The sequence below is a fragment of the Chroicocephalus ridibundus genome, unplaced genomic scaffold (assembly GCF_963924245.1).
Source record: "Chroicocephalus ridibundus unplaced genomic scaffold, bChrRid1.1 SCAFFOLD_442, whole genome shotgun sequence".
NCBI lineage: Eukaryota > Metazoa > Chordata > Aves > Charadriiformes > Laridae > Chroicocephalus > Chroicocephalus ridibundus.
In genome coordinates this window covers 35002-57171 of record NW_026961259.1, presented here as the reverse complement: position 1 = coordinate 57171, position 22170 = coordinate 35002, and the positions used below count along the sequence as shown (strand labels likewise).

Below are 22170 nucleotides of genomic sequence, written 5' to 3'. Positions count from 1 at the left end.
GTCACGCCGGCTCAGAGCACAGGCACCAGTGCTCCTTCAGATCCCCTCCCTGCTAATTCCCCTCCTGCTATGGGCACGGTGGCCTGTGTCTCCGTCCACAGAAGAGGCAAGCCGGAGGAAGAAGTCAGGCTCTGACCCCAGCATGTCCCTTCCAAGGCCCCGACCAGGCATGCCCTATTGCAGCGGTGAAGTTGTCCTGCCCAGAGCCAGCTGACTGAGAGGACTCCGTGCACGGTGGGCACTGGCGAGCGAGGCAACTCACCATGTAGCTGTTGGAGACGTGCAGGTAGGCAGCAGCACACTCCAGAAGGTAGTAAAAGGCTCGGTCGGCATCGCCCATTGCCACGTAGTGGCGAGCCAAAGGCACAAGCACCGATTCCACGATGGCTCGGCATTCACACCAGTGTGTGCCGTTGTGCTGCCTGTCGGTCTCGTCGGGCAGCTCAGTTGTCTGTTCGCCCTCTGGCAGAAGCCGCTCCGCCACACTAGTCAGAGCACCGTTCCCAGGGGAAGAAGAGAGCAAAGAATGCACAGGCATCACCTACACTGGTCTTTTGCCCCACAGAGAGGCCATCAAAAACCCTTTGTTCAAAGCAGAGCGCGAGCCCACGGGCAGGCATGACTCCTACAGCTGCTTTGTAGCCAGGGAGAAGACGACAAGCTGGGCTTTCTGTCACCTCCCCCAGGCAAACCACCCGGCTCCCTGTGGTGGCTTTTCCCCTGCAGATCTTGTAGCGCTCCTCTCGAGGAACTGGAAAGCAAGGCCTGCTCCAGCGTAGTGTGACCATCACTAGGAGCCCACGGGCTTCCTCAAGCACTGTCTCATCTCCGTGGCCATCTCTTCCCAGCTCCCACCCCACAGAAAGCCTCTTCCTCAAGCTAGAGTCACAACTGGCAGGCAAATGCCAGCGCTTCCTTGGTCTCCTCTGGAGACCCCTGAGCTCCCTGCCTTTACAAAGAATCAAACCCTTGTCTGCTCACCCAGTTTCCTCCTCCATGAAAGCCTGCTGCTCTGCGGCATCTGCAAAGAAAACAGGGGGTTAGACACCTCCTCGCCTGCCCCAGGGGAAGAGCTGCTCTCGCTCTCCCACTGGGCTTCAAGGACCCTTGCGAGGGTGCCGACACGCTGAGCAAAGTCTGCGGTGGTTGTCCTCAGCGCCTGGGCTCGTCCCTGGCAGACCTCCTCCCAGCCGATCCCCAGCATACACCCCTGGGCTCCTGGAGGGCCCGGGCTGTGGAGCACGGTGCACAGCGTACCCCCAGTGGCGTGGGTCCTATCCCGCTTCAGCTCTTCTCCAGCCAGCACCAAGGCCTCCCAGCTGCATGAGTCGCCTCCCTTGGCAGGGTCCCGACAGCTGCCTCCATCCTGGCTGCTGGTGACGGCGAAGTGGTGGAAGGCGACAAACTCCCCTTGGCCGCAGCTCCTGCATTTGTGCGCGTGCTGCTCCAGGAAGGCGGCACACTTGCCGTGCAAGGCGACTCGCTGCCTCTCGGGCCACAGCTCGTACGCAGCCTTCTGCAGCAGTGGGACGCAGAAGGCCAGGACGCCAGGCTGCTGCTCCTCGGTCCTCGTGCTGGGAGAGGGCCTCTGCACACCTGCAAGGCAAAGGGCCTCGGCATCAGCCCCAGCTCAGAGCCGTCGCAGCCGGGGCACGAGAGTCATGCCTTGGCGTGCATCCTTGCCAGCCAACCAGCACTGCTGCACACCGAGCCTTGCAGCACGGGGCAAAAGGGCCCAGCTTGCCTTGCTGACGCTAGCCCAGCCCCACGGACACAGCGCTCAGCTGCGCTCCAGGCAGGAGCTGGGCATGTCACCGCCAGCCCAAGCAAGCCCCGTCCAGCACTTTCTCCCTGCTCTTGGCAAGGCAGTCCCCAGCCTCCTGAGCTTCCTCCTGCGCCACAGGGGAGTCAAAGCTGAATAAAAGCCCGTCGAGGGCCCCGGGGCAACCTGGAGAGCATCTTTGATCAGGTGGCTGGGAGAGGATGTCAGGGGCTCCACACGCCCTCCCGTGCCTGCGCTACGAGCAGCACTCGGGACGGCACTTGGTGGGAACCTCCCTCCAGCGCAAAGCTAGCGGGCTTTGAGACTGACCCATAAGGTCTTTGAACAACCCATCGCAAAGAGCCGTGCCTGCCTGAGCCCCAGCCACCCCTCACAGCAGGGGAAGCGCACCATGCCCTGGGGAGCCCTGCCGGGACACAGCTGGGAGCTCCCTTGTCCACCTGCCCGCTACCACTTACCGCTCTCCACCTGCGAAGAGGTGGCTGGCCCCTCGGTAGGATCTTGCACATCTTCTGGCACCTCTGTGTTTTTCAGCCGCTTCAGGATGTTGTCGCTCACCAGCTCGTCCAACGAGGAATTCATATGGGTCCTGAGGCCAGTGGGAAGGATGTGCGACAGGAGCTGGGTGGTAAACACCGGCCCGATGATGGCTGCAAACTTCACAACCATCCGCGTCAGCGGCTGCATCCGATCCAGCTGAGTCAGCGCAATCTCTGTCAAGAAGAAACAACACGTCTCTCTTGCCTCTTCCCCATGCTGAGGCTGGAGAGGCTGGAAAGTTTCAACCCATGAGATGGGGTAGACTTTGGCCTCCTCTCCTTGCGGCTGCACCTACTGGGCAATCGCAACCCAGGGTAGGCATCTTCAAACTGGCTCCGCTCCTGATGGAACCGCAGGCCATGAGGCCTGGGGAAAAGCCAGATGCTCAAACAAACGCTCCCCCACCAAGGGCGGGGAGGGCAGGACCCAGCAGGTATGCGCATCCCATGATGTGCCCTACCAGATCTGGAGTAGGCTTTTGCCCAACAGCGCACACAGAGAACTTTCCCCACATCACAGGTGGACTCAGAGCTCCCCACAACGCTTGCCTTAACTTGGCCAGACAACACTATTCCTTTCTCTTGGTTTTCTTTTTTTTTTTTTTTTGGACAAAGCCACTTCACAGCAGGAATACTTTAGCATGACGTCTCTTCACAGTTCATAACAAATGTCTATGACCAGAGAGGAGGGACGCTCATTGAAAGCTCCCCCATCCAGCTCCCCTGGCTACAGGAGGATTTCCATGCCGATCCGCAGAAAAAAAACAAAACAAAACAAAAAAAAAGAAGAAAAAAGAAGAAAAAAGAGAAGGATTTGGTTTGGATTAAGTGCCTTGAGACCAGCATTAGCTGGGGAACTCAAAAAGAGAAGAGCAACACAGATGCTGCGTCAAAGTTGGGACAGAGGCAAGTCAAAGCTTTTTCCCAGCAAAGTATTTGTTTTGGTGAGAAAAGGGAGCCATGTCAGTGTTGCACGGATAACCTTTTCTCTCCTACCTGCTCTGACGGAGAGCAGGCTCACAGGAGGGGAAAGCGGCTGCCTGCAGCCCCAGGCCTGTTTCTGGTGGGACCGGAGCCGCCTTCCCAGCAGAGCCCCCACGCTGAGAGGGTGACTCTGCAGCACACGGATGCCCGGCCTCCCTCCAGCCCCTGCCCCGGGAAGGAGCCCCAGCACAGCCGCCAGCCGGCAGAGCGGCGCTCGGCTCCTTACCTTTCAAGGGGATGGGCAGCGCGGTGTTCTCCAGGGTCACGCCTGGCCTGAGGAGGCAGACCCTGCCGTCATTCCCCGCGTCGGAGCTCCAGGTTGCTGCGAGGGATGAAGCCTCGACTGCAGATGCTGGGCGGAGCAAGAGAGCACCGATAAGGCAGTTTGCAAAGCGACTCACAGCTCGCGAGCGCTTCACGATTCACTTGGGATGGGACAAGTCCCCCCTGACATGGTCCAGTGCCTGTCCTGAATGTGGTGGTCATGAAGCAGAGCAAAACAGTTCCCACCAGTTCCCAGCCAGGGAAACTGCTGGTGCTAATGCAAGACGTGGCCTCAGTCCTGGCTCTTCCCAAGGCCGCGGCACTCTGGCTGGCATTGCTCTCTCGGATGGCATTACCACCGTTTTCTTCCGTTACCGGCACTCTTGTGGGGATTTATGGTTTGGCATTCAAGTTTCCTGGGCTCGTCCCTCACCTCAAGCTGGGGTTTGTTCTCAAGTGAGCTAGCCTTTGGCCCAGTTAAACTGCATGCCCATTGGAATGCCTAAGAAACACCACAAGCACATGTGCTTCGGAAGGATTTCCCCTGTGTTTTAGCCCCACAACCCCCGCCCCAAGAATGTAGGTCCCTCCGAGCCACCAGAACTCACTGCCCCTGCTTTGCCTGTCCCAACAGCAAGGTGCACAGGAGCCCACACCTCCGCCAGACCAAGATCTGACTCTGCCCAGAGCCATGGGGGAACAACGGGGCAAGACTCTGCTGTGGAGAACACGCCACAGCAACTCGCTAGTCGCAGCCAAGGTGCTTACTGATCAGGCTCTCCCAGTTGTCCTTTGCTTTTCCAGACTGCCTCCGGGTGCAGAACTGGAGCATGTCGTTGGCACGAAGGCAGCGCAGCAGCTCCTCGCAGTAATATGGGATCCCTGAGCTGGTTCGGATCAGGAACCTGCACAGGAGCAGACCCGTCGGGGACCAGCACAAGGAAAGTAAGGTGAAACACAGTTCAGCTGGGCGGCCAGTCACTCAGGCATACCAGGGTAGCCAGCATCTTCATCACAGCTACACCTCACTTTGGAAAGGGATCGTCCTCCCACTGCCTTGGGATTTTGTGCCCTCTGAACCCTCCAGCCTTCGCCGAAGCCCACGGGAAAAGAATTGCGGACAATGCCCAAAGCGCAGAGCAGCGAGCCCTGCCTTTCTTCTCCTCAGGAGCCTGGAGAGGATGGACCTCTGCCCCGGGGAATCTCCCCCACAGCCCAGCCACCCAGACCAAGGCCTTTTCTGTTCACACCCAGACACAGCTGGGCTCAGGACTCTTCCTCCCTTCCTCCCTGTGCGGCAGCCAAGGCGGACACCTCCCAGGCTGGGTGTCTCGGGAGTTGCCCGCTCTCAGCGCACACCCACCAGGGTGAGGCATAACAAGCCACCCACGCCTGGCACTCGCTAGAATCCGGGATGTTTCTAGTGGCCCTGCGCTCCCTTGCCTGAGGGGCTGATTCCCTACCACAGTCGGCAGAGGTTCAGGTCCTCAGGAAGAGCTCCCCCGCCTCCAACTTACCTCACCAGATCCCTGGGGATGCTGACCACTCCGAGGTCATTGCAGACTTTCTGCATCACAACTGAAGCTTTCAGCTTGTCCAGATGAAGATAAGTGATTTTCTGGGACATGGCGTTGTCTGCTGCGGCTTTGCGGAAGCTCTCTGTTATCTCGTAGCCCGGGGCTAAGCTCATGACCATGAAGAGGGAGATTGTTTGGAGCATGGGTGACATGATGAACCAGGAGTCAGGGTCGATGAAATGGGCATTGTCGATGACAAATATGCCAAAATCTCCTGTAAGGGTCTGAAAAAAAGCAGGTTGCTCTGAGGGGAATCCAGTGGATTCTCAGCTGTCTTGCAGGGGATGAGATTTAGCCTCCGTCTCTTGAGAGGATGCTCTGAAGTCTCTCCCCAGCCCCTTTCCCGCTCGGAAGCTTACTGACTCGTTGAGACTGGAGGGTCATACCTAACATCGCTTGCCCTGCAGAAGGAGGGAGCTCGGGCAAGGGAACCCAGAAGACATTGTTCCTCCTCCAGGGCACACTTTACGGGAGGAAAGTCCTCGGGTGTGTTTGTGGGGCTGCGGGCGGAAGTGGGGGGGCGAGGGCTTTCTTGGGCTCTGACGGGCCATGACCCAGGTGCGCAGTCCTCCCGCCCACTCACGCCTCAGTAGTACAGAGCCTGCAGACGGCAGGGTTTTTCCTTCTCTGACCCAGGGGGAAGGAAGGAGAAATGCTCACCTTCTCCAGCACTTTCAGCCGAGTCGAGTGCAATTCCAGTTTTCTTTGAGTTTCATCCATCTCGCGATCGTTGTCCGAAATGGGAAACTGGCCAGAAAAGCAGAGTCAGGGAGAAACACGGCTCCGGGGCTCGGCACACCTACCCAGCACGCAAGACCGCAGAGCCCACCGCCTCTGACGGCCTCAGCCCCTCACCTCTGCCCAGCACAGGGGCAGGGAGCTGCAGCGAGGACTCCACCCAGAGCCTAAAGCAAAGGCCCTCTGCTGAGGGTCTCTGCAGAGCTGGGGCTTGGGCTGAGCCGGTTCTCTGGCTGTGGGAATCGTGGGCTGGCTGGGGCAGACCCCTCGCACAGCGGTGACCTCGGCACGAGGTCAGGAACAGCCTCTCTCCAGTGCCACTTCCAGGGTGCCGAACAAGGCACCGGGCACTGCGGGTGCGGCGCGGGACACCAGCCCCACAGACAGGGAGCCCCCCGGGCCCAGGCATGGGAAATACTCACTGTGACCCCCGCAATGCCCATCCCGGAGCTAAGGCACTCCCAGCAGCGTGCCCACTCAAGGTCAGACCCAGACAAGCTCAGGAGAAGGCCTTCTCAACGTCCAGAGGGGCCTCTGGCTCTCACCTTGACGCAGAAAATGTCATTGAGGAGGCAGTAGCTGCTCTCTTCGATTGTCCCTTGCAGCTTTGTCTTCAGCACGCGCTGCCTGTCGCCGCGCGATTCACAGTCCTGGAGGCCCAGGGCCCTGGCCATCAGCATGCGGATGGCAGAGAAGGGCTGCCTCATGTCAATCTCCAGCAGTTCCAGGGCAACCACGCTGCGGTGCAAAAGCAAAAGGCGCTGAGATTCCCCACAGCCCCAGCCTTCTAAGACAAGGGGGGCGGAGGTGCCCTTTGCGGGGAGCTCTTCAGCCCCCCATCTCCAAGCGCTTCCCACAGAAGGCCAAGCTTTTCCCTCCTCGTACGAGAAAGGGCACAGAGGGGCAGTTGCTGCCAAGCCACTGGGAGAGCCGGGTCCAGAGCCTGTGTCTCTGCAGCGCCGGCCAAGGTCTCCCTACGTGCCCCCTGCAGAGGAACTCACGGGGCTGAGAGGCAAGAATGGAGCAAGTGGTGGGTTTGCCTTTGGGCTCCAGACCTTATCGGTCTGCCTGCCAGAGCACAGGCCCCCGTGCTCCTCCTGGGAAACACGCCGAGGGCGAGCAGGGCTTCCGAGACAGGCAGCCCTGCTGTCTCTGGGGTCTGGAGTGGGATGAAAAGCACTGAGCTTGGGCTCTTTCCTTCTATCTGCGCCTGACCCAGGGGTGAAGGAGGAAAGGCCGTGGCTCCAGAAGCCACCTCCAACTCCCCAAAGAGGCAGAGGCAGGAGCGCAGCACGCAGGTACTCCCAGGCAGTGTCTCCAGGAGGCTCTGTCGGGAGGCTGCAGTCCAAGGGCCAGGTACCCTGGCAGAGGGGCTGGAGCGTTCCACGGCTGTCAGGGGATGGGCAGGGGCAGCGTCCCAAAGCTACAGGTGGAAAACCTGTACCTGTGGCCAGCATCCTGGCCTAGAGAGGCCAGTTCAGCAAGTAAGTGACTCTTTCCACAGCCCATCGTGCCCTCAACCGCCAGGATGTTCCTTTGGCCTGAATCCCTATAGGCGTTCAAGCAGCTGACAAAGAGGTCAGTCTCCTGCTTCCGACCTGCGAAGACAAACCAGAGAACGAGCTGCTGGGGGCGTGCTGAAAAGCAAAGAGCCGTCCCTTTTGCGGGCACCCTCCACCGCAGCTTCCCTCCCCGCTACCACATCGGCCAGCCTGCCGGCACCCAGGCCTCCTTCCCACCTGCTCGTCCACGCTTGGGCACCTCTGCCTTCCTCAGAGCAGTCACGGGGCCACCTGCTTGCCTGCCCCGCAGCGCAGCCCCCTCGCCCTCGTCGAGGCCTTTTCCATTGCTCACGCTGCCCCGCTGGCCAACAGTCTGGGGGTGCACAAGAAGCTGGGAGGCGGCACAGACGCCACAGCCGCCACAGCTGACCCCAACTGCCCAAAGGCCTATTCCAGACCATACAACGCTGTGCTCAGCAAGAAAATCCGGCAGAAAGGAGGAAGGGGGGACGTTTGGAGTGATGGCATTTGTCTTCCCACGTCACCGTTACACGTGATGAAACCTTGCTTTCCTCAAAATGGCAAGACGCCTGCCCGCCCATGGGAAGCAGTGAATGAATGCCTGATTTTGCTTTGGGCGTGTGTGCAGCTTTTGCTTTCCCTATTAAGCTGTCTGTATCTCAGCGCACCAGTGCTCTCACTTTAACCCTTCCGATTCTCTTCCCCATCCCACTGTGGGGAGCGAGTGGCTCTGTGGGGCTGAGCTGCCAAGCGGGGTTAACCCACAACAGGGCCCAAAACATTCGGCAAGACCCCGAGTGAATACAGGCATCCCCTGCCTCCTGACATTTCCATGTCTTCGCCCAGATGCTGCCAAGAAAGCAGCTCTGAGGAGTACAAGGAGGAGAACCCACCCTCAAAACTCTCCATCGATTTGGCAGAAGGAAATCTCTTTCCTGACCCCAAAGACAGGGATCAGTTTAGCCCCCAGGCTGTGAGCAGCTCCACAGTTGGAAGCAACCTTCCTACCAGGTCTGGAAGACAGCAGGGAGCAGCAGGCGCCCCACCTCGTTTTCCACCCAAAGACATCAAGCAAGCAGAGACCAAGACAGGCGGCGCTCTCTTAGGGCTGCTGCAGGCAACACCATCCCTGGTAAAAGCCTCTCCCTTCCCAGCAAGGCACTAAAAGTTACCAAGGGGAAGAACCTGGGCTTCAGAAGAGCAAGGCGTTCTCCACCTACCCAGCAAGGGGACGTACTCCGACCTCTTCTTGGTAAGACCCACGCCAAAGATGCTAGAAGCAGGGGAAAAGACAACACAAGTCAATGAGATGGTGAGAAGCCAGGGGACCTAGAGAAGCAGCCTGGCGTGGTAGGGAAGGAGGTGCTCCTCGGGTACCGGCTTTTCTCTGGAGCAGGCTGTTATCCCCTGCACGCTTTCCCAGCCAAAGTTCAAGCTGACACGCTACGACAGCTTCAAGCGTAAAGAAGCCCAGCGGCCACGGTGGGACAGGAGAACGTATCAAGAGTCCATCCCCAGAGGCCAAACCCAGAGAAACAGGAGAAGACATGTGAAAGAAGCCAGGGCGTGCTGTTGGCTGGGAGACAGCTTTACCACTTTGGCCAAGAACACCAAGCGTCTTTGAAAGGGGGACTTGTGTCCCTGAAGGGCTTGGGATGCCAAGCACCTGGCACCTTTGGCTCAAGTCTTCCCGCAGTTTCAAAGAGACGGCAGTGGTAACCTTCAAACCGTCCTCTAAAGGGAAGGTGAAATCCTGGCCCAGAAGAGCTGAGATTTCTGCAGGAAGACATGAGGAAGAGTGTCCCGATGGTCCACGTTTCCCCATGGGGACCAGACTGGCCCAAAGCTTCCTGCTCGGAGCAGCTGGGACAGAAAACTCCTTGGGTCAGCATTCCCAGGGCACGTGGTGGAGCAAGCACAGCACGGAAAGCACAGCCCAAAGCCCTTTAGACCGAGCCCACAAGGCCAGGTTGTGTCTACCAAGACAGACAAACCTTCCCCATCCCTGCGATTTCACTCCTGCTTTTCATCTCTCTCTCCGGCAGCTCCTTGAAGTAGGAAGCAGGCAGCCGGGAGGCGGCGTAAGTCACTGCATCACAGGACACCAGCCCAGGGTAGTGCACCATCATCCGGGCAGCCAAGTTCACCTTCTGGCCAAGGACTGCCAGAGAGAGAGCACGCGTTAGAGAGAGAGAGCATGCGTCGGTGTGGCCCGTGCCGCCAACCCCGCGGCACCCTTCCAGGCCAATACCTGTGTATTTGTGTCTCAGTGGGTGGCCAGTGACTCCGCAGAACATCGTCCCTCTGGTAACTGCCACAGACATTGTCCTGGCACACAGAGAAACAGCAGGGCTTGAGCAGCGCCCCAGGCGCAGTCCTGATCGCCTGGCTTCATCCCTTCCCACACCTCCCCTCGCTGCCAGCCTGGGCCACCGGCTGTGCTGCCCTGCCAGCGTGGGTCTCGGGGACGTGGAGAGCTCAAGGGTGCAACATCTGCAGGTTGCAAGGGACAAGGGGCAGGGGCAGAGCACGTGCAGGGCCACAGCCATCTTGTGAGCAAAGAGAGAGGGAAGAAGGCGCCCGCCATGTCACCGCCTGGCGATGACAGCCACTTGGGATCAGGTGGCTGGGCCCCATCCCCGTTCATGGGGCAGTGGCCCAGAAGGGCCTGCCTCTGGCCGCAGCGGCCTCTGGCCCTCACGAGGGCTCTTTCCAGTGCGGTGGCCAGCAGAGTGTGCTTGGAGGGACTCCGTCTGGCTGCCGTGGGCTGAGCCCAGGGGTTGCCTGCCACCTCGCAGGGCACTGCCTCCTTCCTGCCAGGGACAAGGGAGAGCAAGCTAGAAGGCACATCTCTTTCTGGGAAGCCCCCTTGCGCCGTCCCAGGCAGCATGCACCCCGCCGACCCCCGCCACACACTCACTCTCTTTCCTTGAGCATGGTGGAGCACGAGTTGAAGATCTCCAGAGCACTCTGCAGGGCGTGAAGGCTCTCGCAGGGCAGCTTGTTTCCAGGGAGTCCCAGCACGCAGAGGAACGTGCAGCCCTGCCCAGGACAGATGTGGAACATGTTGCTACAGCGCCTAAGAGGGAGTCTCTCCCTCGTGCTCACTGCCCACCCTCTGGCGCTGGGGGAGGCCACCGTTCCCCCCCACTCACTTTATCACACAGGAGGACTTTGTTGATGTGGCCCTTGTGAGGAGAGAGGATTTCTAGCATCACCCTGCTGGCCTCCTTGAGGACGGTGCTGAGATGCTCCGAGCTGGTACCTGCAGCAAGCTGCAGCTGGACAAAGATGCAGGTGACTGGCCGTAGCTCAGAGAGGAGATCCATGGGCAGTCCTGCATCGAGCTGGAAGACAAGAGCACGACGGCTTCACCAGCCTGCTCTCCCGGGCTCTTACTGCCCACACCAGTACCGAGGGAGAGCAGGCGTGCTGGCGATAGCGGGTAATAGCAGAGGAAGGGATAAATCCTCCTCTCGGTGCAAAAGGGCGGGCAGGCCGCCCAGCCTGCGGCAGGCAGACGCCGAGTCATAACACAAATGACAAAGGAGAGAAGGCTGCTCCGCTAACACGCCATCTGGGGACCGGTACGGACATGAGGGGAGACCCTCAGGGATGCTCCAGGGACTTCAGGGGAATCTCCCCTTTATCCCACCGTTGTGTCCGCAGCACACTCAGAACCATAGCCACGGAAAAGACAGAGGGACAGGAGTCCTCCTCCTGCCACCCATGTCTCTCTGAGGACAACGCAGACAATGGTGCAGCACCGGTGCCCCTGGGCTCAGTTTCCCTGCGTTGTCATCGCAGGGTGCATTTTCTTTGATTGGTCTGTTCCCATAAGAACTCCATCTCTGCAAGGCACCACTTCTTCTGCCCTCCGAAAATGCAGCCCCCAGCAGTGGTGGCCTTGCCGTACCTTCCCGAGAGCAGCGACTGGTATGTACTTCCTAAGCACATCCTTGGCGTTCAGGTCACTGGGCAAGAGAAGAGCAGGCCTCATGGCACCTGAGGAGAGAAAAGGCAGGTGGTCGCTGGGCGGACGGGACTACGAGCTGTTGCAAAGCAGGGCCTGGCCCTGGAACTGGGGGAGAGAGTCTTCTGCGCTTGCTCATGTTGCCACCTCCAGATGCTGAGGGCAGAGCTCTCCCCTGGAAGGAGGAGGCGGCAGCAGCCGCCGCCCTGGGAGGCCCAACAGCATGAGTGCTAACGGACAGAGGGAAGAGGGAGGAGGTGGTTCCTCTCTGGCCCCTGAAGCAGCAAAGCCCCACCTTTCGGGACAATCACAGAGCAAGGGGAAGTGGGCACTCACCTTCCCGTTTTGAGCGGTGTCTCACTGGGTCTTGTACGAGCTTGCGTAAGGCGTCTTGGCATTCGGACCAAGGCATCGGATCCATGCCCGTCACCTGAAGACACACAGAATGAAAGCACTGCCACTGGCCTCCCCAGGAGTCCCAGGGGACAGAGCCTGCCCTCCACCGTCACTGCCCAGAGAAGGGGAGAAGTAGCCCACCTGGCTGGATGGGACAGCAGTGCTTCCTCAGAAGCACCGGAGCTGGACAGCCATTCTCCAAGCATGCCCATCTCCAAGCAACCACAGCTCCATGGCCCACAGAGGACATTGCTGCTGGGGCTCAAACCCTCCCAGCGCCTCCTGACCCCTCAAAGCAAGAAAGCCCAGCCCACGGTTACCCTTGAGGTGGAAGGACAAGACCTTCCCCTGCCTGCCCGCTTTCCCACCTACAACTCTCTCCACATTCATCTCCTCAGCCTTCCGACACCTCCCTCCTTCATGGCCAGGCCCAGGCCCTCAGAATGGCTCTCGAGGCCATCCCATCCACCTGCCTGCACAGCTCTTGTGCCTGCGAGATGCTTGGTCCTCAGCCGGTGCTGCTCACAGAGCTCCCAGCAGGTGGCCGAGAGGACAACTTCACCTGCACCCGCAACCTCTTCAGCATCACGAACTTCAGCCAGGCACGGGCCAAAAATGCAGAAGTGTTGCCAGCTCTCATCTCCGAAAACCGGGAGGCTCATGGTCCCTGCAGAGATCCCTGGGGAGAAGGAGAAGCAGAACTGACACAGGGAACATTTGGAACTCTACAGCCCCCAGCATCTCGGCTGCTCAGAAGCTCCTCTGAAGCCCAGCGGGGAGACGGGCATTACGGAGGGGTAGAGGGTAGAGCATCCTCCCTCCTCCTGGGGGAGACGCTGACATGAGTCCCTAAAACAGGCGTCTAGAAATAGACGAACCGAGTTGACATTGAGAATGTGTTGAGTGCGCCAGGCGTCATCCCCAGCTGCCTGCCCCAGAAGCCCAGCAAACCAGAAGCACCCTGTGGCATGGCAGAGTGCCACACGGCTGCGTCTGGCACAGCGCCCGTACCTATCTTCAGTTGGATCTTCTGCCCCACATCTGTGTCACGCCTTCCGTACTTCTTCTGGATCTGCCGGCTACAGTGCAGCACCAGGCTGATGGTCCTGGCCACCTCCTGGGGTGGTGTTCTCCACAGCACCAGCACAGCATCTCCTGGGGAAAGGGAGGGAAGGTAAAGGCTCTGCCGAGACCTGACTCTCCCCGACCTACGGTCTGGTTCTGCAGAGACAGCAGAAACCAGCCGCCGTGCGGAGGAAGATGGGCTTGTGGGAGGCCATCGTCCTGGAGGACCATGTCCTGGGCACCAGGACACCTCTCCTATCCCGGGCCAGCCACAGCAGCAGACGGCTGGCAGCGGTGACACCCCCTGTCCCGAGCGCTCCTCTGCAGCTGCAGCACTGGAGAGAGGGCACTGCTGGAGGGGTGCGTGCGTGGCCAAAGAGCTGGCTCAAGGCGCTGCACAGAGCCTCTTGAGAAGGAGCGCACAGCAAACGGCCGCCACAGGAGTTAAATGTTACAGCTCAGTGCCCGAGGTCATCGTCGTCCCAAGAACCTACCAGCAAACTTCAAGATGTCTCCTCCAAAAATCAGGAACTCTGTGGAGAGAGGGAAGAAAAGGCAGAGTCATGTGGACACCTGTAGGAATGTGTCTGAGAGAAAATGGTCACGTGAGCCAGCCTCCCTACTATGAGAGATTAGATTAAGAGCAAAACAGGTGGTAGAAGATGGAATTAGTACATGGGAAAAACGGGAACTGAGAAGGTAGAAAACATGTTGTGCTAATGACTAAGTAATTTACTATGTGAATTCTTGTAACCAATCTGATCTGTGAATGAACTGCATGGACAGCGCGTGAACAGAGACTGTAAGCCAATCATATAGCTGCCACTAGCGCGTGCTCTTATTGCCTGTCTATATATACTCTGTGAAAACTTGAATAAAGGGAGAACGATCATACTCATATTGAGATTCCATCGTTACTCCGGGTCCGTCTCCCACTCCGACGTCCTCCGACATCTGGTAGCAGAGGATGGTTCAGCGCGACTGAGTTCTCCGAGACTGCGGTAAGCAGCTAGAGGAGGGGAGTGGGAAACTTCGGCTGGGAGACGTGCTGCTTGGGCGCATCAGCGGGAGCAGACAACGGCGTGAGGTCGCTCCTCACCTCCCAGGCGCAGCTATGGAAACAGAAGCTGCGGCCACGCTACTCGCTGGGATCCTCTCTAAGAGAGGGATTGAAACACCAGCGAAACTGTTGCTCAAACTGATTAAGCCGGGGCAGGAGATGGGACAACAAGTAACAAAAGAAGAAGGGGCTATGTTAAGACTTCTCCTGCATATCCTCTCCAAGAGAGGGGTGAAATATGATGAGCATATGCTCCGAAGGTGGTTAACCTGGTGCAGAGAGAACGGATTCGCACCAGAGCCCCAGACAGCTTTTAAACCAGGAATATGGGAGGCTGTTGGGAAAAAACTGTGGGAAATGATAAGTAAAGGAGACAAAGAGGCATCACCGTTAGCGACGACATGGTGGTTGGTGTTATCGACCTTACAAGATATGAACGCGGAGCGAGCCACAGCAGCCGGGGCTTTTGCAGCATTACAACCCATGGGAGGGGGATCGAACAGGCCAGGTCCGAAGGTCCGGGACGATCCCCTGCTGATCCCCTCTGCTCCATCTGAGGCCGATGGAGGAGGCAGAATGTCAGCAGAGAAGGACAGAGCCGGAGCTGTTTGGTCCTGCCATTGCCCACCTCGCCCCCTCCCCTCCCCAGTCGTCTCCCTGAGATAAAAGTGCTGTTTTTGTATGTCTGCTGTGTAAGTGTGTGTGGGCGCCGGCTTATACCTGCTGATCAGCATGTGTGCTACTGTTTGCTTTTTGTTGTGTGCAGTGTCGTTAGGTGACTCCGCTTGAGCAGGTGTTCTGTCCGGTGTGGTACTGTTCTCGTATGCACCTAGGGCTGACACTCCGTCAAGTGAAGAAGTTTGTGTATACACAATGTTTAGACGTAAGGCGAGCGCGCCTCAGGTAGATATACCAGGATGGGCTGTAGAACCGATGGAAGTCCTGAAATATTGGGGGAGTTTTCATGAGCCGACACGTTTACACTCTCGGGAACGGCTCGCCCGTGCAGGGCGTATCGCTGGTTGTTTGTTGTTTGTCTATAAGGTCATGGTTGATTGGGAAAAGGAGTCGAGCCAAAATCTATAGGATGCTCTGTATGAAAATGAGAAACTTAAGGAAAAATGAGAAACTGAGCTCTTGGTGCAAAGGCAGACTTTTATGTCAGTCGTAAGTGATGGGTGAAAAAAAAAAAAAAAAAAAAAAAGAAACCAAACAGGAACAATTAGATGGGAAATGTGCCATGTTAGCACAAAAGTGTGCCATGTTAGCACAAAAGTATGCCATAAGCATTATGAGAAAGCATCAGAAAAAGAGAAATAGGACACCTGATTCAAAGCAGTACCATAGAGATATGGTTTTGGTTTTTTCCTATATGTGTATATGTTATTGCATGCCTTAGTAGATTGCTCTGTGTTATACCCTGCGAGACTAAAATGAACCCCAGCAGAAGCGGTCTCTTGAGCAAGGGGGTGGAATATGGGAAAGCAACGTCAGATCGGCGAGGAGGACTGTAAATACACGCAAGGGACTCGCACCTGGGTGCTGGAAAACACAGATATCACACCAATTGTTATTCAGTCTCGGGTGCTTGCAAGAAAAACATTTGGATGACATAAGCCTGTAATGGACTCACAGACACCTTATCTAGCTGTTTGAGAATCTTGGCCTGTTGTGGAAGAAGATTAAAGCACAGTACCAGCAAGAACAGGGAGTCCGCATGCGCTCTTGCTAACACGGACTCTTTTGCTGCCAAGGATTTGTGATAACAAGGACTCTATTGCTGCCAAGGATAAGTTTAACAATGCTACTAGTACCGCTATTTCTGAGTTATTGCTAGATGTAGATAGTATTCGATATGCGATGTTGCAAAACAGAACTGCTACTGATTTTTTGCTTTCAGCTCACAGACATGGTTGTCAAGATTTTAAAGGACTGTATTGTGTGAATCTAAGTGACCACTCCAAATCCATCCATGCCCAGTTGCAGGAACTGCACCGACCGAACCAGCAACTTGTGGAGGCCACTGGGTGAAATCTCTTTGCTGGATGGACTTGGGGGTGGGGTTGGTTGAAGCAAATTATACTCATTGCCTGTGTGGAAGGAATTTGTCTGTTATGTTTAGTATGCTGTTTGCTGTGTTTAATAAGTATTATACGGTTAGTTGTAAATGCTGCTTTGCATCGTACCCTTGAACAAGTTGTAGAATATGTTGCTCTAAAAACTATGTGTGTATCCATGAGAACCTGACCTTCACAGAAGAAGATAACAAGAAGGGATTACAACAATGTAGTCACGTATCAGACAGCTGCTGTTAGCAAAGCTGGATCATGAGTTTGGTGAGACTCGCTGCATACACTGGCCACGTGTGCAGCGACTCTGGCCTGTACTTTTCTACTCGATCCAGTGCAGGAGAGTCTGGTGGGACTCGCTGCGTGCACTGGCCATGCATGCAGCGACTCTAGCCTGTACTTCTCCACTCAATCCAGTGCAGGATATAAGGAGGCTGTCTCAGGTCAGAGAGGAGGAGAGAGACATGAGCGCACTTTGAAGGTACAGGGGATGCCCTGAAGCACTGTGTCTGCTCCCCCCCCCGCCCCGTAAGTTTTATGTTCATTAACCCCAACAGCTCTGAAGGCATTACAGTATGTTGCAAGATAAGATATAGTCTAGTACTGCTGCAAGACGCATTGAACACCTTCCTACAAGAATTTCAACTTTATGCCCTGATAGGACAGTGGGATGATGCAAAGAGCCTGACTGCGTTAGAGTGGGTATTTTTGCCACATACCTTTTCAAAACCAGTAACTATGATGATTGAAATGTTACCACGATTGTTTTTCCAGGGTCGCTCGTGCTGTCAGCAACCGCAATGTATTTGAAATACTACAAAAGGATTTCTCGTGGGTAAATCCAAAGAAATTGGCTTTCTGGGCTAAATTTAGGAATCTGGGTATTTATTGCCTTAGCAGGGTTCTTTTTGATTCTGTTTTTAATTGTGTTTAGTATATAACCTGCTAAGAGCGTCACAACAAGGATAACATGTCCAAATTAAAAGCGGTCAAAAATGGTTTCGATGATTGGTCAAACTCATAGGGTATAACGGGATGGTTATCAGACTTACTAAAACAAGGGCTCATGCTACTGTTGGTTATATTATTATTGATTATGGTAGCCTCGTGTGTTCTCTGCAAAGTGACTGACATGATAGAAAATGCCATGCATAAGGTCTGGCTGGCTCAAGAAGAAAAAGGGGGGATTGTAGGAATGTGTCTGAGAGAAAATGGTCACGTGAGCCAGCCTCCCTACTATGAGAGATTAGATTAAGAGCAAAACAGGTGGTAGAAGATGGAATTAGTACATGGGAAAAACGGGAACTGAGAAGGTAGAAAACATGTTGTGCTAATGACTAAGTAATTTACTATGTGAATTCTTGTAACCAATCTGATCTGTGAATGAACTGCATGGACAGCGCGTGAACAGAGACTGTAAGCCAATCATATAGCTGCCGCTAGCGTGTGCTCTTATTGCCTGTCTATATATACTCTGTGAAAACTTGAATAAAGGGAGAACGATCATACTCATATTGAGATTCCATCGTTACTCCGGGTCCGTCTCCCACTCCGACGTCCTCCGACAGACACCTTCTTCCAGAAGCCACCGAGCAAGGCCCTCTGCCTGGGGGGAGCAGCGGGGCAAGGGTGCACTGTGGGGCACAGCTCAGGAAAGCACCGCTCCGGCCTCTCTCCTAGGCTCACGGTGGTCACAGCCCTTGTACCCGCACAGCAGGCAGGGAGGCAGGGCCTCCAGATGCCACCAAACCTCAGAAAGGTGGAGGCTGGAAGGGACCTCTGGGGTCCATCTGGTCCAACCCCGCTGCTCAAGCCCGGCTGCACAGAGCCAGCTGACCAGGACGGTGGCTGATGGTTTCGGAATAGCTCTAAGGAGGGAGACTTCACAAGCTCCCTGGGCAACCTCTGCCAGTGCTCAGTCACCCTCACAGTCAAAAAGTGTTTCCTGATGCACAGAGGGAACCCCCTGTTCCACTCTGGGCACCACTGGGGAGAACCTGGCTCTGTCCTCTTTGCACCCTCTCTTCAGGTTGTAGGCACGTTTCTAAGGTCCCCCCCGCAAGCCTTCTCTTCTCCAGGCAAACCAGGCCCAGCTCTCTCAGCCTTTCCTCATAGCACAGACGCTCCAGACCCTGGAGCACTTGCTGGATGCCCTCAGCCTGCTCTGGGCCCTGACGCAGCACTGAGACGGCTGTTCACGCCAGAGGCACCGAGGTGGCTGCTGAGAAAGTGGGTGCCTCCTCGGCCGCAGCGGCGAGCACAAAGGACCCGTGCTGGTGCTGACCCGCCAGCAGACCCTGGCTGCGCTCGCTGTTCCTCACAGAAAGCCCCAGCCCTTCCAAGGAGGCAGGACCAGGCTGCCTCCACCCTCCACCATCACGGCCCGATGCCACACAGTCCTGCAGCACGGCTCCTACCCTCCAAAATGTCACACAGGTACTCATTGAGCGTTTGCGCCAGCTCATCAGTGCCTCTGCCTTCCATCTGTCACCGCCATTACCCGGTGTTCTGCTGTGAGCGACACGGCACTAACTTCTCTTGTAATGCTGGGGAAAACTGCACTTCTAGAACTCTCTTGTCTGAATTTGGGAAAATATGTACTTCATAGCCAGCTAGCCTATGTGGGATTAGCGGTCTCGGTGCTTTTAAGCCTTCCCAGGTGTAGAGATGAGGAGGAGCGCGGCCTGGGCACTTGACCCAGGCTGGCCCACAGCATTATTTCATACCATGAAATAATTTCATACCATGACATAATTTCATCCTTAGAGAGAGAGCTTTTTATTTTCGTCTCCTTCTAGATACAGAAATTAATATTATTTTTCAATAGCTATCAAAAGAAGAGCTTGTTCTCTATTTCAGTGCCTCACACCCAGAGTTACAGGTTTGAACGTTTTTTAAACACTGCGACCCCCGCCCAACTTCCAGACATTTTGGGGCCGTGACCCACCTCTTTTGGGGGGAACTCAGCATAACCCCCACATCCCCCCTCGCCTGCTCCTCTGCCATGTGGGCCGGGGGACGGAGAGACAGGGAGAGACGAGGTGGGCGGAGGGGGAATGGTGGGGGTGGCAGAGCCGGCAGTACCTGGCCATCCCGGCCACCGCCGTCTTGCCCCAGCAGGCCTTTGCCGCTGGCCAGAGCGGCCTGGAGCATCGGCAAGCCGTCCTGGCGCCGGAGAACATGGGCCACATTCTCTCGGCACTCGCTTTCCCACCCCGCCTCCAGAGCCAAACTGCTCAAAACTCATCCCTTTCTATGGAATTTTAAAAATCACTGAGCGCTGCAGCATCCCACTTCTTTTTCTTTGTTGAAAAGGAAACAGCCTCCAGGTTTTTTGGTGAAAAACTCCCAGTCCTCCCAGCTGGCAGGGCTGCCGCTGACTCCAGCCTTACTGGGAGGCCCGTCTTCGTTTCCGGAAGGCAGCCGGTTTCCCTTTGGAATCGTTAAGGGCTAGATAAAAACGTTCCTTTGAGGTTTATTTTGAAAAATACAAGCCTTGAGAAGCCCAAGGAGAACGTTCCCACACGCCCCCTACTTTGGGGACAGGAGTTTATCGAGGCCCAGACCTGAGGATTGGTCCTTTCAAGAGAAAAACAGAACCAAAATATAGATTATTTTTCTTTCCACTGGACATGAATATTCAACAAAAATTAAACAAAGTCATCAAAATCTGGTGGCCCGGAAACAAAAAAAATCAGCCTATTTTATACTGTTGGGAGAGACAAGACGCCTTTCTTTCCATTTCCTTCCTTCAACTAATCAAACCCTCCATGTTCCCTCCCAAACGCCGCGTTAATTTACGCAAATAAGGACCAATTAATAAAATAAACACACAACGGGTGCTTTAAATACGACCGAGACGCCTCACGGCCACCCAACACCTTTAACCACCCTGATTCTGCTGCTCCGGAACCAGCGGAACGAGTTGGAAATTCTTTCATTATGGCGCAAAGAGCAAGAGCAGGGCAAGCCGCAGAGACCAGCTTCAGGGCAGGTAAGACTGCGCTGGGGAAGGGATCTGCAGCGAAAAGGGCCGACGCAAAGCTCTTTCTGGGGCTTTTGGAAGCCGGCAGAAGCCCTCGGCCTCTGCTGAGGGCTGTCAGCTGGTGGGCAGGCTGCTGAGTGAGCCTGGGGGTGGAGACAGCACCTCCCCCGATCGATCAAGCCACCAGGTTATAGGAAGCCTCCGGGAGGGCAGGGACTAGTCCTTGCCCAGAGCGAGCAACCAGTGCTCCCCCCAAGTGACCGTCGAGTCACAAGGTCTCGCTTGGGTCTAGAGATCCAGCCGTGGTTGCTACCCGGTCGAAGGCTGCTGTTAAAAAAACTGTGGGCACCCAGACAGAGGCCCCACGCAAACATATGGGCAGCCAGGCCTCTGGCTGCAAAGAGTGCCGGAGCCTGGCACTCGCCATGGAGGGCAGCAGAGACAACACTTGTGTAAGACGTGAACAGGTAAATGATCTGCTCATTCTGGTGGCTGAGCTGAAGGAAGAAGTGGAGAGGTTGAGGAGTATGAGAGAATGCGAGAGGGAGAGTGACTGGTGGACCCGCTCCCGGAGAGAAAGGGAAGAGGGTGAGGCCCCACACAAGTCAGAGGACCCCCTCCCCTCTCGTCACCAGGCAATAGGAGGGGATCGCAGAGACGAGGGGGAATGGAAACCGGTCCCTGCTCGGGGAAGCAGGAGAATGCCCTCCCGGCCCCTCCCACCTTCCCAGTTACCTTTGCAGAACAGATATGAAGCCCTGCAGGAGGAACTGGCTGTTGGAGAGGAGGATGATACACCCAGGCCAGGAACGTCAGAAAGACCAAGTCGCCATGGACCCAGCATCACAGGTGGCTCCAAAAGGAAAAGCAGACGGGTCATTGTGGTGGGTGACTCTCTATTGAGGGGGGCGGAGGGGCCAATATGCCGTCCAGACCCACTTCACAGGGAAGTCTGCTGCCTCCCTGGGGCACGGGTCAGGGATGCGTTAGGCAAACTTCCGGCCCTAGTAAACTCCTCTGACTACTACCCCTCTTAGTATTTCAGGTGGGTAGTGATGAAGTGGGTAGGAGGAGCCCAAAATCGATTAAAAGAGATTTTAGAGCCTTGGGGCAACGGCTTAAGGGGTCAGGAGCACAAGTTGTATTCTCCTCTGTCCCTTCAGTGGCAATCATGAATGAGGAAATTAACAGGAAGAGGCAACAGGTCAACTCGTGGCTCCAGGACTGGTGTTATCAGCAGGGCTTTGGGTTTTTTGATCACAGGCTGCTATATGAGTCACCTGGCCTGCTGGTGGCAGGTGGGACGCACCTGTCCCAGAAGGGGAAAAGAATTTTGGGGCAGGAGTTAGCAAGGCACATTGACAGGGCTTTAAACTAGATATGAGGGGGGAAGGGGAGACAACTGGGCCTGTCAGGAATAAATCCAAGGGAGGCATGCCAGGGCTTGAAGGATGGTGGGCTAGCAAGGACTCTCACTCTGACATTTCACTGGGGAGAAGGGATAGACACTTAGAAATCATGGAAGCACCTGAAAGGGGTCTGGTGGGAAATGGGGCCCACACTCACAAAAAGGTGCTGGAGTCATTAGCACATGTGAAGTGCATCTATACCAATGCACGCAGTATGCGCAACAAACAGGGGGAGCTTGAAGCCATGATGCACCGGGGAAACTATGATACAGTGGCTATCACAGAAACGTGGTGGGATGCCTCACATGACTGGAGTGCCACAATCGATGGCTACAAGCTCTTCAGGAGGGACAGACAGGAAAGGAGAGGTGGAGGAGTGGCCCTGTATTTTAGAGAATGCTACGAGAGCTCAGAAATGGAGTATAGTGATGACGGGGTGGAGAGCGTTTGGATTAGGTTAAGGGCCGATAAAGCTGCTATCGCTGTGGGAGTCTGCTATAGACCTCCCAACCAAAGCAGTGAGGCGGACGAAGCTTTCTATAAGCAGCTGGGGGAAATCTCGCGATCACTTGCTGTTGTTCTTGTGGGGGACTTTGACCTCCCGGATATCTGCTGGGAATACAGCACAGCTGAGAGGGAACAATCCAGGAGGCTCCCGGAATGTGTGGAAGATAACTTCCTCACACAGCTGGTAAGTGAGCCCACCAGGGAAGGTGCCCTCCTGGACCTGCTTCTTGTTAACAGGGAAGAACTTGTAGGGGAAGTAAAGGTTGGTGGCCGTCTAGGGCACAGTGATCGTGAGATG

General features: G+C 56.0%; 1 protein-coding gene across 1 annotated transcript in view; it reads right to left on the bottom strand.

Moving 5' to 3' along the window:
* The window catches only part of LOC134509153 (adenylate cyclase type 10-like), a 32299-nt gene extending 13844 nt beyond the window's left edge, over positions 1-18455 (bottom strand). The window contains exons 1-19 of the mRNA XM_063321636.1: positions 18389-18455; positions 13337-13375; positions 12789-12932; positions 12187-12456; positions 11325-11413; positions 10564-10755; positions 10329-10450; positions 9660-9736; positions 9403-9569; positions 7625-7760; positions 7330-7483; positions 6431-6623; positions 5808-5894; positions 5088-5371; positions 4339-4475; positions 3533-3658; positions 2242-2496; positions 982-1596; positions 263-462 (exon numbers count right to left, since the gene is read on the bottom strand). Of these exons, the coding sequence (XP_063177706.1) occupies positions 263-462; positions 982-1596; positions 2242-2496; positions 3533-3658; positions 4339-4475; positions 5088-5371; positions 5808-5894; positions 6431-6623; positions 7330-7483; positions 7625-7760; positions 9403-9569; positions 9660-9736; positions 10329-10450; positions 10564-10755; positions 11325-11413; positions 12187-12456; positions 12789-12932; positions 13337-13375; positions 18389-18455 (3354 nt within the window). The remainder of the gene's footprint in view (positions 1-262; positions 463-981; positions 1597-2241; positions 2497-3532; positions 3659-4338; positions 4476-5087; positions 5372-5807; positions 5895-6430; positions 6624-7329; positions 7484-7624; positions 7761-9402; positions 9570-9659; positions 9737-10328; positions 10451-10563; positions 10756-11324; positions 11414-12186; positions 12457-12788; positions 12933-13336; positions 13376-18388) is intronic.
* Positions 18456-22170: the final 3715 nt, after the last annotated feature.